Raw genomic sequence first — 18891 nt, forward strand, 5'->3', positions numbered from 1 at the left:
GAGGACGTGGACGTATTTTAGGAGCGGAATTTCGCTGCAGGGAGACTGGGGTGGGGGAGCTAAAGGACGAATTCATCCCGAGGCACTGAGCTATAATAATCAAGCTGCTTTTCCGGACATGAAAATATATGTATATACAATGAAGGCTCTCGCATTGCTTATTGGTGATTTTACTGACTCTTTACTTACCGATTGATTTTGCAGATGGAAGAAAATCAAGTGGGTACGTAATATTTCAACGGGACGACTTTGCTTGAGAGAAAGAGAACCGAGGTATCAAAGAAACAGCGACAGATTGAATGTCAAAGCTTTTTACCTCCCAAACTTTTCCTTTCAAAAAGTCGCCAGGTAAGATTAATAATTGGAATCTTCTTTTTTTTCTTTGTTCTCTCGCTTTTCCTTCATTTCCAAAATAGGCAAGCACGTGTAACATATACAACATGCGTGCACAACAGCCTCAAAATGATGCATTGTATTTATGCAATTGACAGCTACAAAAGCATATTATTAAGTCATCATCGCTGATTCTTATAATGTCATCCCGAGCACGACCACGTAGAAAGCCAAAGCTCCTTTGTCAATCGACCCAAGATAGCGTATATGATATATTATGTATAGAAACAAAGGGGAGAAGAGCTCATCGGCTGTAATGGGTTTCGTTGTGATTTAATTGACGTAAGGACGACAGCTTATTTATGCATCAAAGATGACATCCATACCTCTTGGTTACCTTCTGTCCGAGAACACTGCACCGTTTACCCATAGAATTACACGTCCATTCTTTATGTTTTTGTTCCCGTGGCATTAAAAAAAAAATTGTTTAAATACTTCTGACGATACCTCAGTCCCATACCTCCTTACTTACTTACTTACTTGCTGTTGTTCCAGTTGTTTGTTCAAACGTGCCTCCTCCGCCACTATACATTTATGTACACGAATAAAACACCGAGCACACGGCAATCAGTGCATTATGTAAATCGTCACTTTACGCGCTTGTGTTATTGCGTTATTACCTGTGTGTGTATATAAGCGATCGGCCATCAAGTTGTACGAATGTAAAGGTGGTTTTTTTTTTTCTTTCTTTTCCCCCCTACACTGATGCTCTGCTCCTCCGCGCTTCTTAGCTGACGATAATGACGAAAGGCCAACGAGAAAACGCTTTTTGCGAAGGCGTGTACATCATGATGATGTGCTCCGAGAGCTTTGTTTTGTTCAGAGCTGTTGTAGCCGAGAGGATAACGACGCTGTTGTAGAATGTCCTACATAAAATGGGATCCTTTGAGGCTCTGCGTGCGTTAAACGTTCATTCCACGATTCAACATTTTTGGGTTCACACAGGTTAATACAAATAAAGAAACAAACAATTAAATTATCAGTAGGTAATGTTATTTCAGACTTTTTTTTTTTTAATAATAATTTATAAAAAAAGAATCGTACAAAAATGCTTTTTTTTTTTTTTTTTTTTTTAGATTAAAAAGCGAGTTTCTTCATGAGCAAGTACATGTGCTGGTCGATCTCGAAGCCGTGCAGATTGTTGGCGTCGCCCTGTAGCCGCATCAGTAGGCCGCCGAACGACACGTACGCCGATCTGCAAGCAAAAGGAGAACACATTTATTACACGTATACAATAAACAAATTTCTCCATTATGATGAAATTTTGCAAATATTATATTTGTTTCCTAATTAAGGATCGGATAAGCAAGGATCGATAACACAAATACGACTGGGGAGTAAAATTCATGGCAAGGCTATTCTTCCTTCCTATAAACTATTTATTAATTGTTATCATTGTCGCAGAGTACGCATGTACAAGCACATTGAAATATTATGTGTATATCAGTTGTACAGTAAAAGTTGCACGGGGAACCTTTAACCGTAGAAAAATCGGTATCCGTAGAAAGGCCGATCGGCCGTTGTAGTGTCGCATCGGCGGGGATGGGTGGGGCGGAGGTGCGTCGACTGGCGACCGTCATAATCGCAGTGCCGATAGCGGTCGTGTTTTTCGACAAGCCACACAACCAGCTAACCACACTGCCAACACGCCGGTCGCCTCCCCCCTACCCCCCTTTCTCGTGTCCACGTGGCGCAGAGTTTCTCCCGTCATCATCTGCAGACTGCAACAGCGGAAGCGTACGTGTATTTTCTTGGCTTATTCGGTTCTCCTCCGTCGTCTTCGATCTTCGATGCCGAGAAGAGGCGAAGGAAGAGCGCCTCCTGACCACTTTATGCATTTACACGTGTGTATTTTGTATATACACTTTTGCATTATTTTCAACTCTGGCTGCAATGCATTGGAGCTTTTTATATTTCATTTATAAATGTACAAATTTGTGGATGAATTATTTAGAAATAGAGATGTAGGTACGTTATTCTGTAAAGATGACATGCGAGATGAATGTTGGAGCGTGATGGCAATTGAAACGCTTTGCGTACGTATCGCTTTTTTTTTTTTGTTACGATATGCAAAGTGAGCGATGTTGCCGAGTCACTCGAGTACCGGTAGTATTTTTTTTTTCCCTTTGTTTGAGAGAAAAAAAAAAAAAAAAAAAAAACCTACTCGGATGAAAAATATATGTACTTATCGTTTTCACGAGTGACAGAGTCGTTTTGTGCCTACAGTAAGTATGGAAAATCAAAGCCCAACTTGTTTTACACCCAAAAGGTCCGACCGGCCTTGCCACTAAAACAACCCTGGAGCTACTTCCGTCAACAACTTACGTGTATGGGCGAGCAGACCAAGTGTCACCTACCTGGGGTATACCAACGACGCACCGCTGTATCGTTTACCTCGTGAAAGACGATCCACTCGGATGAAAAGGAAAAAAAAAAAAAGAAAAAAAAGAAACGGAGAAGGTCGTCGAATAAAAGCGCCCGTCGCGAACCGACTGAGAGCTCGAGCTTTCGCCGCTCGGCCTCGCGGATCGCAAGCTCGCGTGCGCGCGCGACAAGTGGGCGTTCGCGTCAAGTTCAGGGATGTCCGGCGTTGATTGTGTATAACCATTACTTTCTCAATGCAGAGCTGCCGAGAAGCTATTGGCGGACTTCTTTTTCCTACACATACATACCTATTCCCCTATTTTCGGATGGTCGCCGATATAATTATGTTTACCTATTGATACGTGCTTGCAAGCTCGTGGTCTTTTTTTTTGGCAAACGAGCAACATCTCCCCATTATAAGTGTACACCCTCGCGTACTTTTGCATCTGTATATACATGAACCTACGTATTCGTCAGGGTTATTGTACGAATCTCACATCCGGTCTAATCTCACGTCTGTTAACGATAAGTTTACATCGATACTGTGCGTATTTATAGGTATACTATGTGTATATACCTACTGGTAAAAAGCTATTTATTTGCTTGCCCAACGCTGGCACGGTTGTGTATAGGTATATTTGTATCCGTGCATTCGCGGAGAGGCAAATATCATAGCGTTATTGGCGAAATCAAGCGGCTGCACACGCACGCGATTTATCAATCGGGCTCTCCTGACCGAGGCGCTGTCGTTACCCAATACCACACGTCCATTGATTTCTTCTTCTTTTATACCACGTTTTCATGTACGGCTTCATTTGACGAAATAATTTTAAAACTTTTACAAGCGTAGGTGTAACCGTCACTTGGTACCTACGTATATCTTTATGTGGTAGTTACGGAGACAAGTATAAACATATATAGGTACACCGCGCTCGAAACAATACCAGTAGATACTTGTGTGTATACATAATATATATATATATATGTACAAAAAGGGGGAGGAACGGTTTCGGAAGCGGAAAAAGAGAGGAAGCGAAAAACAAGCAAGTAAGTACAATACCTTCGGTCCCATTATCTTACGCAAAGGAAAGCGCGACGGTGTATATATATATATACGTTTTTCTCTACCTCCGCGGCAAGCATTTAAAGAAAGAAAACGAATTCTACAAGACGATGCAGTTACACCTATACCATACAGGTTGGAGGTAACGGAAATAAATGAAAAAAAAAAAAACGCAGAGACGCGTTTCGGCCAGAGCGATCGTTTCCGGTGTGGCTCCGGCGTGCATCGTTGCACGGTATACGTAACCCACACGTATATATATTTCTGCAGAGGAGTATGCGACCTTGCTCGCTCTCATTGGTGCTGGATGGTGAATTGGCGATTGCATATAGATACGTGCAAGGCGATGAGATGATATTACGAGGAGTGATGCAGGTTTTTTTTTTTTTTTCCATCGTTGTTTTTTATAGGGAAGGGCAATTAACATGCTCGAGATTTCAAGAGGCACGTCCTCGTTATTACACTTGCTTTATTTTCATTGAAATTCATGTTTTCAAATACATTGTAATATGTATGCACGTATATATGTCTGTAGAGGTGTTTGCCATCATGATCTTTTGTCGGATTGTTCGAGTAGCACTATACTGTGTGCGTGTAAACGAGTATCCGCAGAGCGGCCGCACCCCTCTCATTTGAACTGTTTTGGCGATTGTTTTTTTTTTTTTTTCGTAATTAGGTACTTGTAGGGATTTTTTGGAACAATTGAAACTCGGTAGGCAATGTATGTGCAACACCACTGTGAGAGCATTTCCCGAAAGCTCGTAAATGAGTAAAGTGTAAAGGAGCTTTTTTGAGCTTTTTTGCTATACCCGAAACACAGCGCGTTACTACAGCTGCGTTCGCGTTGTATACCAATGGGTACTTTTAACTTGACTCTTTCGTTATCACTTTTGTCTATAATATACCGATACAAGTATATAGAACAGTAAACATAGAACTCGCGACTTTGAACTTCCATTCAAAAGTGAAGCTTAAATTGTTTATAACGTAACGCGCGCAGCGATCGATACCCCATTTGCCGGAGCGTTGAATAATTACTCGTGACGTGCTAAATATCTCACGAGTTCGCGGACGGCATCCCGTGAAAAAAAAAAAATATGGAAATGAACAGCGGAGCAAAAAAAAAGGAGGCGAATTCAATCGAAAGCGTGTACAATTGCATCGTCGTCGTTCCATTTACGTGCGAGTGAATTAATACTTAGGTATAGCTACGTATAGGTATATAGTATATAATATGTAGGCAGAGCACGGCGCGTTGCAATACATTAAAACAACCGCATAAGTCGAGGGTACGGGTGTTGTTGAGCGATGCGCTGGTTCAGTTCAGCTGGCAACGAGTGCGCGTGGGAACGTGCACACACGGTTGATATTTCCTCGGCCCGGAATCAGCTCTCGCAAAAGGGGTATTTGTATCACCGGAAAAGTTGAGGGGAAAAAAAAAAAAAAAAAACATCCGAGCGAGGGAGCTTCCGAAAAAGAAAAAAAGAAAAATGTTTGCAATTCAAACGTGCGAAACGGAAGGCCAAAAGTTGCACAACAAAGTGCATAAATGAATCGCGTCCCTCCTCGCGATTGGTCGGACTGTGCATCGAGTCGCGACCTTGATTTGACACGCGCGCATCTACACACGCGTTTTGGCAAGCGATAGAAAAATTGCACAATGATTTATGAGTATAAGCTTCTGCGCACGCGTGACTATATTGCAGACAATGGGTTGAGGATGGTCTGGGCAAGGACGAGTGTATACCGAAGAACTTGACCTACATTCGTCACGGTGCGTTTGGCCACGGGTACTTGCGAGATATTTGGTTGATGAAGCTCGGAAGGATCGTGGCCTTGGACCTTTTTTTTTTTTGCTGCGCGTCAGGAGCTTGCAAGCCAAAAAAAAGGGGAGAGAGAAATGCGGGCTGTTTTACGCTATTATTGATCGGATTACTTTTTTTCATTCCATTTTTTTTCTCAATAAAACTCACAGAGATACTTTACTTTACGTAATGTGGCTGATCGCGAGAACGTGGTTTGTGAATTATCCTGTGGCAACACTTATTTTTTTTTTTTTTTTTTTCGAAAGAGTGTGTGTTTAAACCATTAGAAAAAAAAAAAAAAAATTACATTGGGCACAATTGGATCTGGTGATTGTCCGAGTGATTAATGTTGCGTGTAAAAAATAATACAAGTGAAGAAATGAAACAGAAATGCATTGAAAATTACAATGATGACAAACAAAACCTGAATTTATTATTCAATCGTATATTATATATGTACATATGTAAAAAGGTAAATTTCACAGACAAGGTATGGAAAAAATGAATGAAAAAGCGATTTCGAAGTAAAATGGCTACATGGTACATGAAATAGTTGGGTGCTGTACATATTTTTTATTACGACAACAGTTGCTTATGCATGTAGAAACAAATTTCGCTACAAATTCGTATACAATTGTTATGGACATTACAATCGTCGCACTTATACAATTACAGTGACATCTGTATTTTATGTTACATAGACTTACCAAAGATTCTGTCATATATATAAATTTTGAAAAAAATATACATATCAGAGTACTTACAACTAAAATATATCTATCGCTAGCCTAGTGAAAAAAAGCATCATCTTAAATAACCAATAGTTTGAAAAATTGTATCATGTATTTAATATAGTATATCAATATACAATAAAAAACGGAATATTAATCGGACGCGACAACTGCGTGGAAAATTTGTGGATTAAATAAAGTGTCGTGCGGTAAACGACGCTTGGGCGTTGCAGCAGAGCTACACACAGAGAACCGACTCCCTGATGAAGATTAATTCAGAATGTGGAACACGAGGCTCGCGCTTGGCGTGACGCGACTCCGCAATGGAAAAAGGGACTTGTTCGTTCGGTCCGACTCGTCCACAGCTGCACTATAGATCAGAGAGACGCGCGCCCGGAATAAACGTTACGTGTCAATCGTCATTCCAGCAACGTGCCATCGTCGAGTCATTCTGAATTAGTCTTTTCCACAAACACAGCTTGGGGGTCTTGTTGTTGTATTTATTGATTGTTATTACAATGACCGGCGGGGAAAAACTGGAAAGTTACGATTCGTTGAAAATTCACACGTCGATACGTATGGGTATACATTTGTACAAATAATCGAAAAAAGATTTTAATTTGTGCTTCCGGAAAAAAGTATGTTGGCGGCGACAGGTGATTTCCCTTAATTTTTCTTTTTCCATATTTTAATTGAAAAAGAAAAAAATAAAAATTTGTCAAACGCTCCAATCTTAGGGACAAGCAATAATAGACACAATTACAGTACAATTCCCTGTACACGCAAGCGCTGGCACTCCTTTTCAAGAATGGAGCTATACACACACGTAGGCATACATCCGTCCTCGTCGCGCTCAATGATTCCTACATGGACAATGTAACAACGCGCGTCACGTGTTTGTCAGTCACGTTGTGTTTTTCCATTTTTTTTATTTTTATCATTCATACATGGATTTTTACAATGTACAGTCCACGCGAACTCGATCCGATTAAAGATACCCTATCCAACCGAGTATTGTTTTCGTGACCACCCCCCCCCCACCCCTCAAAAGTTGTTAGATTTTGTCCAAAGAAAAAGAGTCGTATCTTATCTTACATCCTTCACGACAGCTTGTTTGTTTCCACGCAGAGTCTAGTGTAAACTTACACATGTGACGCCAGATAACCGCGGACATGCATCTGATGCACGCGTACATCGAGTAGTCGGGGAAATTATCTGCCTTGTTTCATATTTTAAGATACTTTTGTCGGTTTCGAGGTCGTTTCAAGGAGGAAAAGAAGAAACAGGAGGAGTTGGTGAAAATTAGGTCGAGATTACGTATCGACGGTAGGTTGCCTCTCTCTCCCCGGCTCGTGTTTACGTCCGGGCATATCTAACGCGCCTGTGGATATTAATGACTAACGCTAAAAGAATTCCCCCCACCTCACCTCCTTCTTCTCGACTTTACTTATTATTTCTTACGCGCCGGGGTACACGCATCGCCAAATATCTGAATATACAATTTGAAGCTCGTGCTGTACAGGAATTCCAGCTTTTCGACCGCCTTTCGATTTTTGTTCCCAACGCAAATGTGGACAATTGTAATTTTTATTATTATTATTATTTTTTTTTTCAACACAATAAGTAAACAAATTCTCAATGGGTCCTTATACTTTTTACGGGAGATTGCATAACAGTACCAAAGAGCAAGAAAATAGTTTGGTGCAGCTGTAATTTAACGCCCGAGGGCGCACCGCGACAAACGCGACGTGGTGGGTCTAAAAATACACACCTACATCTCTCCCAGATGTAAAATTGGTACGATCCCAAATGATATGGCACCGCTCCTTTTATGTATAAAAACAAAACCGCGGATGGGACAAATCGTCCTTCGATGAATGTGAAATTGATGGAAACTGAAGTGATTGGAAAAAAAAAGAAAAAAAATGAAATAAAAATAAAAAAAAGATCAAATTGATCAAACGGTTGTTTTTTGCTGGCTGCGAGAGTGTGCCAGCGTGTAATATACACAGAGAACCCAAGTGCTGGGGCGCCGCAGCTCGTTCAATTTGAAATCTAAAATTAGCGCCGCGATCTCCTTAGAGTGGACCAACCTACCTACGGCTGTCCCCTTCCCTCGCGGTGTCAAATTTTTCACAGCCCGTCACTCGCGTGTAACCATTTCCAAATATATACCCCTACAACCTTAAAGTGGGTTAGAAAAAAAAAAGAAAAAATAGCGACCGCGGCAACGTGTCACTATAAGTAACATGTTATATTCGAGAGAGAGCCGAGGCTCAAAATTTATGACGAAAGTCCTCGCGAACGATCAACTCGTACCTATTCTAATTACTCGTGTGTAAATATATGGGTATTCCATCTACATTCCTGATCCTGAGGCGATAAACGTATATAGGTATACATATACATCAAAAACAAACAATCACGTATATATAGGTATGGATTACACGCTCATACACGTACAACATAAATTGAAATTCATATAATATACATTGTAAACACTGTTACGTCTGATCACATCACTATTAACATGTATAAATATACAGCACAAATCGATTGCCGCTCGGAGAAAGGACGAAATAGCTGCATTGCCGCACTTTGCACTCTATATGTATATACCGCAGGTGTACCTCAAGAGGGTAAAGGGGGTGGGGGGAAAGCTCCTATCCAGCCCTACGCGTGTACATTTGATAAACATGTAGCCGCAGAAGAGGAAGAAATCCAGCAACAAGTAGGTACGATGGATGAAGGTAGCCGTGGCGTTGACGATCCGCGCAGAAGGTATACACCACGGGAAGAGGGAGCTTCTATAGGGCCCAAAAAGACAGCGGGAGACGGACAGACGGAAGCTCGGAGAGGCGGCAGGAGAGATGTCGTACCAGATAGTGCATTTACAGTATTCAGGGCTTCCGTGTAAACGCGCATCTGGCACGAGCCCCAGCCTGCCTTCTGCCCTCGATATATTATCCTTCCTTTTCCCGTATTTCCTTTTAATTTTTCTTTCTCTCTCTTTCTTTTTCTCGTTCCCAGCCACTGCACTTTTCTCCAAAAGACTCGGCAATTATCGGTCACGGCCCCGAACACTTTGGGCCCCGGAAATTGCGCCGAGGAGCCGCGGTGCTCAACTTGAACGAAATACCGATATTCTTTTCGTTCCGCGCGTTACTTGCAACACGAGTTTTTTTTTTTTTACGGCCAACGGGAGTTTACAGCCGGGACCCGATAACACCGAGACCGTACACGCGTACTCATAAAACACCGAGATGGAGCGAATGTTAACGAGGCACTTTGATTTTCTTTTCTTTTTTTCTTTTTTTTTCTTCTTGAAGAACCGAGTGACGTAATTGAGCCGACGAGCGCGAGTGACGTAAAAACGCATCGATCGATATTACCAAAATACAACACGCGGAGCCAAAAAATCTAATCGAACTCGCGCGTCTCTCTCTCTCTCTGTGTATATATGTTTACGTGCGATACTTTGGAGTGATCCGTATTTATGCAATATGTATATACGATGTACGAGAGAGCATAGGCAAGAATTTTTCCACGTTATATTGCGTAATGTACAAATAGCGCGAAAGCTCGGTATACGCTGGCTCGAACTGTGTGGTATATATCCCGGCCCGAAGTGCCGCCCAACTAACCCAAATCTCCTCGCGGCTAAATATAAAACCCACGGCGCGCTGTACACTGCCTGCACGGGGCTCTTGGTACGTATTAAATATATTTCGTACACACGGGTCCACGCACTAAAATACACGTACGAGCGGTGAAACTAAATTTTTACCGTATATAAATATAACATATTATATTGAACAGCCGTGTAATAGATTCGCGAAAAAATATGAATGGATGTAATATATGTCTGTGCAAGCGGTTGGATACATTTTACACAAACACACGTACGAAGCGTGCGAGCGCTTTACAATTATCTCACACGCGCGCGCGCTCGGGCCGCGGATTAGGCGTATACATACGACGAGTCGAGAGGGATCGCGTGCGCTTGCGCGCTTTGTACCAACTCGAGTTATTCCGACTCGTGTCGATAACACACAGAGACAGGTACGTACCATGGATGGCAAATAAACAAACAAATAAACGCGTGTGCGAGGGTACAAGGGTGGACGCGAGAACCGAGCAGCTTGAGCGTGCCGATGCGACTACTCTGTTGGCTAGAGCTCCTAGACCAGCCGGTCTTCCATAAGCTCTAACCAGTCCACCGGCCACCGCTCCGTTACGACGGCGGCGGAGCAGAGGCGGCGGCGACGACTACGGTGCTCGGGCGCGAGGACACTACCAACCGATGCTATTAACTACATATACTGCTGATGCTCTATGCTCGCGTTACACAATGCACACGGGCACACTCCTCCGCCTCCACCACCTCTTTTCCTCGCCCGTGTCGCCCCCCCGTCTTCTCCATTTCTCGTCTATTCTTTTGTTTTTTTCTCGTACAAAGAAGCTTATATACATAGGCACGCGTACGTGTACAAGTGTAGGCGCGCACATACACACAGAGAGAGAGAGAAAGCGCGTTCGCGTGCACACGGGTCAAATTTAAAAAAAGATGAAAAAGAACGCGGGCTGCAAGCTCCCCCCCAACAAATGGTTATTGTACACATGGCGTGTATACGGAGTACGGCGACGCGTAGTCTAGAGGCTTGCGGACGCGACACTCCTGTTTACCTGGGACGGCGGCTCCTCTTATACTACCAAAGTCCGACCCGTTTTTTGGGGGGGCCTTTTTTGCCCGGCTTCTAGGCTAACCGTCGCGGATAGGCGCACAACGTGTACACGCGAGCTCGACGCGATGTGTCAACCTGCCGCGGGCACCCTGCCATCCACGCCTATGTGCGCAACTTTCGAAATTATTGCCATCCCCCCCCCCCCCACGGTAATAGATACCAGCCCTCGCTGTTTAACCTTCCCTTTCCACTCGACGCGCGTCCTTTGGCCGACCGACTGTCTTCGTATGTGTATATGTATACATACGTGTGGGAGCTTTTTTCGTAGGTATAGCTGATGTGTATTGTGTGCACGTAACGCAAGGACACGTACGACCTATACAGCGTAATTAATAAATCGATTTTTTTTTTTTTTTTTTTTTTTTCCGAACTGATGCGGCTGTAAGGTATATATTATATAGTGGCACGCGTGCTGCTGCAAGTGCAGCTTTTTGGCAGCTATATACAGGCCACGCGATCCGACCAAGAGAGGAATGTTGGCACGTATGCATTACGTTACAAATATACATTACGATGTAGTACACCGAAAAACCACCAGCACTGCGGAATTATAATTAAAATTTCAGGCACGAGCTCCGATGCGAATACAGCCGCTGGTGTTATTAATTTAACCATCGAAATGCCGTTTACATTTCTAAGCTGAAAATACAATTTTTATCCATAAATGTCCGTAAAAACGAATGAAACGTTTCAAGCGTGGATATATATATACATATGTAATACACGAGTAATATTTTTCAACTGCACGCACACGGCGATTGACATTGTGTTTTTTACGTAACTCGAATACCGAGAAAAGCGTGTATATGTATATATACACGTGTACGTGTTCATAGTACAACTATTAATAAATCAACTAGATCTCGCGGCGCGCGATAATATATACACGTATATTGTATGTACCAATAATATATGGGCCAGTAGTTCACCTCCCGAACAACACGATCGACGGGTATATAGGATATGTATATGTCAAGCAGGTGAACGAGAAAAATAGACGGGGAGAAGGTATAGACCGTGTGGCCAAAGCTGAGGATAGTTAACGCGCAAATATGAGTGTCTATTTTCATCGAGCAGTCCCCTGTATATATAGGTGTGTATCACACTCGCGCGCATCTCGGCACCGACAACAATGCCGAGGCTACTGCTGATGTATCTACTTACGCGTGCATGTATACTACAATGTTGTGATTCGTACGAGTATATGCACTACGTGTGTGTATTGTATGTACACGTACATGTACGAGCTCACGTGTTCGAGCGATACGCGACAAACACCCCCCACCCCCGAGCACGAGCGCGATTCATACGTCAACCCCGAAAGTTGATTACAATTGGACGCGCCGCGACGCCCTTACGCTGTACCTGATTGGTTTTTTTTATTTTTTTTTTATTTGTAATTTTATTTATTTATTCATCGAGAGAGAGAGAGAGAGAGATAGTACTCGGGCAAATGGGAACAAGGAAAAGAGAGACAGATAGCCGATGCGTATATAAGAGCGAGGAATGGCGCGTCGCGAGCTCCGTCGCGCAACTGCAGCCGCAGCGCGACGACGAGCGGCCAGACTGCCTCTCCTCCCTGCAAAGGCTAGGCTAGTGCGGTGTGCTGTATACCTATATACACCCATACATCATATATTATGTACTAGTGTGCGAGAAAGAGAGAGAGAGAGAAAAAAAAAGATTGGCCGTCAACCAGACGTGTGTGTGCTTAAACATCGTTAACGTTGCACAACCGAGACTGTCTATGTATATATAATATATAATTATACGTGGCACCACACGGGACAAGGCTCTCGAGGGCGCGCGTTAGGTATTGGCCCGGGGGAGCGTCCTGCTGATGCCAAGTCCGCCGGGATATGGCCTTACGGTTGTATATAGAGGCCAGAAAACTTTGCTCGGAGGGGACCGGCCATCGATCACGGCTGAGGTCCAAATTCCCAACTAAATCCTCATACGAGATTAGTTGGGCTGATAATTTTATAGGTATAACGGGGATGTTTTGACTACACTGACGCGACAGTGTTTTTTTTTTTTCCCCCTCATCGGATGGTATACAATTTTGTTGAGTGCAGGTTCCTCGCCACCGGTGTCTGAACAATTTTGGATGTTACTACTGATGGACTTTTTGCGGTCTTTCGCCTCGTGCGTATGAGTGTGGTTTTGTGTAATGGGTCTCGCAACTCTGAAAGGGCAAAGGAAACTGCACAAACGACCCTCAACTGCAGACTAAACTTCGCATGAAAATAAAAAAGAAAAAAAAAAAAAAAATCAAACTGAGCGATACCAAAATAGAGAAGAGGAAAAAGGAGAAACCCCAAACTCCCCAAGGCTCGGGCTGTGCAGCTGAGCTTTTCGGCCCCTGCGCGCCGCTTTCGAAAATAAATCCCAATCGGTGCACCGAGGCACTTACGCGTCTAAACTCGTTGCGCAAGCTCGCTCGCGTCCTTGTTTGGCTGTTCTAGCGCTTAATGGCACTGAATTTCTAGAGCAGTCGAGCCCGAATCGCGCCGCGCTCCTCTGTAATACGTATATATAATCTGGGACGCGCTCCCGATATGCAATTTTTACCCCCCTCCCCCCCCCCACTATACTACTACGACTCCCTTCTGTGTCCCTTCGATGGTTTATTTTTAAGCGCTGATCGACCATACCTATATATTACTGTGTATGTGAGAGCATGTGTGTACGTATGGGCACTTTGCTCTCACCTTTTCACGATCGAACTTTACGGTACACGCAAAGGATTTTTAATTTATCAATACTTGAACATAAAGGATAATATTTCCTGTTTCAGTAGTCACGGTGTACGCATGGGATGACACAATAGAAATTTTTCGCAACAGCTCAATGAAAATGCAGACGAAAGGGCCCTCCGAGCCAACGTGATGGATAAAGTCTATTTTTAGACTGCTGCACGAATATAAGTGACCCTCGACGAATAGCGTCCTCCGTGGAATATTTTAATAAATTAACTTGAGATAGTCCCGCTGGATCGAATTTAATTTCATTCAATTTCCGCGCAATTTGAAAAATGCACTCGCGCACGCGACATGCGAATGATTTTTATGACCGATCGAGAGTCAAGAGGGCGAACGTGGAGCAATAACGTATCGATAGCCATAAGTCTCTCTTTCCCTCTGCTTAACTCAAACTTTGTGCGAGAAAACAAAAGGGAACCTCGAGGCCGTGGAACTCGGAATTGAAAAGGCACGGCTGTTATCGCAGTGCCGCGACGTGAAGATAATTTTCAGCCAATACGCGCTGCTCCAAATGCGTGGTGTAGCGTTCGACGTTTAAAGACGAGCGCGCGCTCAAATTGGATCAGGTCGGAGCGCTGATATGTGTGCATATACCCGCGTATAGGCAAGTATATATCCGAGAATATATTTTCTCGTTCGCATCGGGGTGTGGAAAATCGGGTGATGGTTTGCTTCGGGGATTTCCGGTTGAACGTGTGGATGTGTTCAAGCTGAAGCCACCAGTGGTATAGTGATTATGAAAATAAATGAGTGTCTCTCGTGGGGGAATCAGCCCTTTTTTTTTTTTTTTTTTTCAAATTAAAAAAAAAAACATGGTTTCGATACACCTGCCATACAGATCGTAGAACAATTTAAGGATGAATCGAGATTAGAGCATAAAGATTTAAAATAAAAAAAAAAAAAATCATATTTATTGCGAGATATATGTTGACGCAAGCTTGCAGTTCATGATAAAATACGTACATGATTTTCAGATTAAACGAACGTGACTTGGGAAAAAATGAATCGAGGGAGCTCGAACCGTAACCCTATACAGAAAAATAAACAACTCGTGGCCTTTGATCGGCTATTTTTCATAGCTCAGTCAACATTCAACACTCTATATAGAACCAGTCTTTTATCTCGGGGCGCAGAGCTCTGTACAAATTTCCAAAGTACATCATTACAAGCGGATCACGTCGAGAGTGGGGGGAAAAGAATACAGCAGCTTGCCGTGCGAAGCTGAGCTACCCCCATCCCAAACTCTCCAAAGGAAGGAGCGAGAAAAATAGAAGATGGCACGTGTATATAGGTAAAGGCAAATGCTGCACCCATCAGGTACATCCCTGTCCCGGGACCATTTGTTCCCTCTCCCCTCCTCCACTGCGCGCTAGGGTGTAATCTTGGATCGGCCGCCTGGTGAGGGGTATATATGACCCAGGCTCCGCTTCAACTCTCCGCAGAGCTCTTCTGCAGCTTCGCGGGCACGTACCGTCCGTCCAACGTATGTACTTACGATCGAGCTTCAAAGACGCGGACGCGCTTATTCACCCCTACCCCATTTAATTCCGTTTCGTAAAACTTTACTCGCTATTCGAGTTGATACTTTGGCGAACAATGCACGTGCGCGTGTGCGTCGATCGGAGCACGAATAACGAAAAGCAATCGGAGGAAAAACCATTTCGCCCCCCCCCCCGTGCAGCTAATGAACAAACTCTGCGAACTATTTTACTAATCGAGACAATTAATCGTCAGACGGTCGGGGAGTTATAAATAGACTTAATTCACGCGGGCGCTCGATTAATCATAGTTGATGGGGGAAAAAAAAAAATAAAATCAATAAATAATTAGCTCGTCTATACAAGTGTACATTTATATACTGACTTAATTGATTATTGTTTCGATTTCACTCACAATCTTGTTACATCAGCCACGTCATACTCTATACCGTAAGACTAACCTGCTCGCACTTGGATCTTTTACTCTTCCGCATGGCCCATCATCTCGTACCCGATGTCCGACCATACCCGTCAGTTTCTACTTGCGTGGCTGCTGTCTTTTGGCTGATTTTTCCTTCTCGCGCACACACACGCCTATACATACGAAAAAAGCAAGCTCGTCTGACGGGCGTCCGGAAAAAATAAGGAAAAGAGCTGGCATCGGTGACTAAGAGGGTGGAAGGGGACGCAGGAGGAGAGAAAAAGCAGCTGTCACGCGCACGAGGAAGCAACACGTGGCCACTGGGTCGCGTTGGATTGGCCCAATTCACTCGGTCTCTCTCTATCTTTTGCTTCCCTCCCTGGACGCACTCGTGCATCTTGCAGCAATTGCACTTTTCGTGCATGTGTAGTATGTATACGTGTGTGCACGTTATACCTATATATGTGTTAAGAGCGGGGGTGGGGAGAACGAGACGTTGTTCAATGTCACGGCTCCAATGACTATATTGACCTCTATCGTAAATGCGCTTGGTTTCCTCCTCCTCCTCCTCCCCTTTTTCTGTGCTTGCTCTTTTTCTCTCCATTTTTTCACGTCGTTATCTGCTCCGCGCTCGTTTTGCAGCGCCATACTTATATGCTATGCACCCACTTCTGTGTTGTATACGCGTTATCTCGATTTCCGCCCAAGGTGCTGTGTAATCTTATACAACACGTACACTAATGGTACAGGCTCTGTGTTCATAAGTTTCGCAGTTTCTCATTTTGATATGTGGCAGGTGGATGCTTATATTAAATTAAAATTCTTTTGGTAAAATTGTCTTTTTTCACATGTAGTAAGTAACGTAAAGTAACATCATCTGAGCTTTAAAATGATACTTTGAGTTGAAAAAAAGAAATTGACTGATTTAGATGGAATTAAGTAAATCACCTGGATCTTTTATCTCCGAGACTATTTATCTCGTTTAACAAACCTTACCTGGTTTTTCACACTACTGCGATATTATTTATTCACCGCGAAATAAGTTAAATGTACAAAAATTTTTATTTTTATTTTTTATAAGAATCAAATGACGAATGACTCTTGTAGAATCCATCGTTTTTCGACTTATCACTTAAATAAAAAAAAAAAAAAATTTCACACAAAAAATTGTATGCTTTATTCGATACAATTACCGTAAGTGTCTATACAAAGAGGAAAATCATTTTTGCAAGCAATACTTTACGGGTTACGTGTAAGAACGCGCCAACTAATTTTTCCTCGAAAACGGAAAAAAACTCGCAAGTATACGTAATGTACAACACGCCAAGCTTTTAACTGCATACTCGGGACAACTTGCGCAATAATCTTCCTGTGTATCGCTGTTGCGTAATATCCAGTTCCTCTGTCATACCGATCAACAGCTACTTCTACTGTACTTCCACACGAGTGCCTAAATTCGTGAAAATCAGATAAAAAAAACAAAAAAACTCGATTGATTACAGCTTTTGCTAGCTTGTCTCGTGGTCACGATGTATGTATATATCAGCGAGACAAAAGAGCTTTTGATAAGAACGATGGTAATGACAAAATTGGCTTATTCGTGAGAAAAATGTAAGTAGTGGCTTTCGGAGCACGCGGGACAAAGGCCAAGGCCGCCCGCCGATGACTGCAACGGATCAGATATAGCTACGTCCTCACCCCCACCCCTCCCTATCGTCTCCTCCTCTGGCACTGCTATTGATTTTTAATTTATCGTGCTTCTGGCAATTACTCGCGAGTGTGATATAACGCTTCTCCAAACGGCGAGGGTGAAAGTTGTTACGCGTAAAAATAGTGCTCTCGGAAAACATTTTCGGGCCGTTTCAATGTCAACGAGATTATTTTTATTTTTGTCGCGTACAATGCAAGCGCACAAATTGAAAGACTACGGATAATGTTACCGCACCCAATTATTGAAAAAAAAAAAAAAAAAAAATCCACGGAATGCAACGTGATTCAAGTTACCCGTGTCCTTCAGAAGCGCAGCTGTCCCACAACTCGTTGTTGGTAAGCATCGGACGGCAGTTGCAGTAGAAAGATGCAAGTCCCAGGTCGAACCGAGACACCGCCGCACTCAACTTCGAACCCGCAAAACGAGCAGCAACTAGCTAGCAGCTGTTTCTCCGACAAGCCCAAAGGCTCTCCTCCTGCTGGAGGAAGCACTCGACTGCGACTACCTCGAGCACCGAGCCGCGAACGGGTGCTTGGGTGTCGCGCGATGCACGCGCGCGCGCTGGACTACGCCACCCCCTGCCGTGGAAGCCAGAAATGCAGCGGGAATACTCGCCGACCCCCCCCTCCTATGCCCCAGTGGGGTTACAGGGGGTGACGTCAGTACTTCGGGCCACCCCTACCTTGGCCCCCTTTTCGCCTCCCTTGCACCACTACGACGCTTCTCTTCTCCCCCACGCAAGCGCCGGCCGACCGGCTATACACACTGCGCGCGAGCGAGGAGGGGGTGGGGGCTCTTTTCCCTTTTTCAAGGTAGAGGAGTATCAAGGGTGAATGGGGGGAGGAGGGAAGAGGAAGTTCGGGACAAGCATACGCGCATGTATCGCTCTAATGCAGAAAAATGGAAAAGAAAGCGGCGAGGGGGTGAAAAAAAGGGGGTGCCGTTTTTTTTTTCATTTCATACGGATATTACATACTCGGTCGCCGTGGTAATTGATAACGAAAATAACGCGGCGACCTTCGCGCTGCTGTTTTTTTTTTTTTTTTTTTTTTTTTTCCTTTCACCCCGTCGGTCTTGTATTGTACTTTCCTCGAATCGAATCGAGCGTGAAAATCAATGTGGCCCGCTATTTTTGGTTGCGCGTACACCTACATATGTTTTTTTTTCCAACACTCTGTTGGCTAAAAAATCTTATTCATCCCCCTCCCCCCACAAAAAAAGGGAAAACGAGACAAAAAAGCGAATAAATTGAAAGCGTTCGAGTTGCTTTGTTTAAACATTGGGAAAAATCTCGGAGAGCAGCGCGTGACGTAGGCCTGATATGTAGGTCGCAACCGTGTATACCTACTTTGGTGTTTATGGGGGCTAGGGAGTGGGCGGGGGCGAGCCAGGACCATCCACGTGCTGGCGACGAATGT

The 18891-nt window shown here is 43.7% G+C and overlaps 1 protein-coding gene across 1 annotated transcript in view; it reads right to left on the minus strand.

Annotated features, from left to right (window-relative positions):
- Positions 1-1364: 1364 nt before the first annotated feature.
- The window catches only part of Rpb8 (DNA-directed RNA polymerases I, II, and III subunit Rpb8), a 60931-nt gene continuing 43404 nt past the window's right edge, over positions 1365-18891 (minus strand). The window contains exon 4 of the mRNA XM_014350405.3: positions 1365-1588. Within this exon, the coding sequence (XP_014205891.1) occupies positions 1471-1588 (118 nt within the window). The 3' untranslated portion in view covers positions 1365-1470. The remainder of the gene's footprint in view (positions 1589-18891) is intronic.

Source organism: Copidosoma floridanum, unplaced genomic scaffold (genome assembly GCF_036245765.1).
Source record: "Copidosoma floridanum isolate Cflo_tuat_1 unplaced genomic scaffold, Cflo_Japanese_pri ptg000013l, whole genome shotgun sequence".
NCBI lineage: Eukaryota > Metazoa > Arthropoda > Insecta > Hymenoptera > Encyrtidae > Copidosoma > Copidosoma floridanum.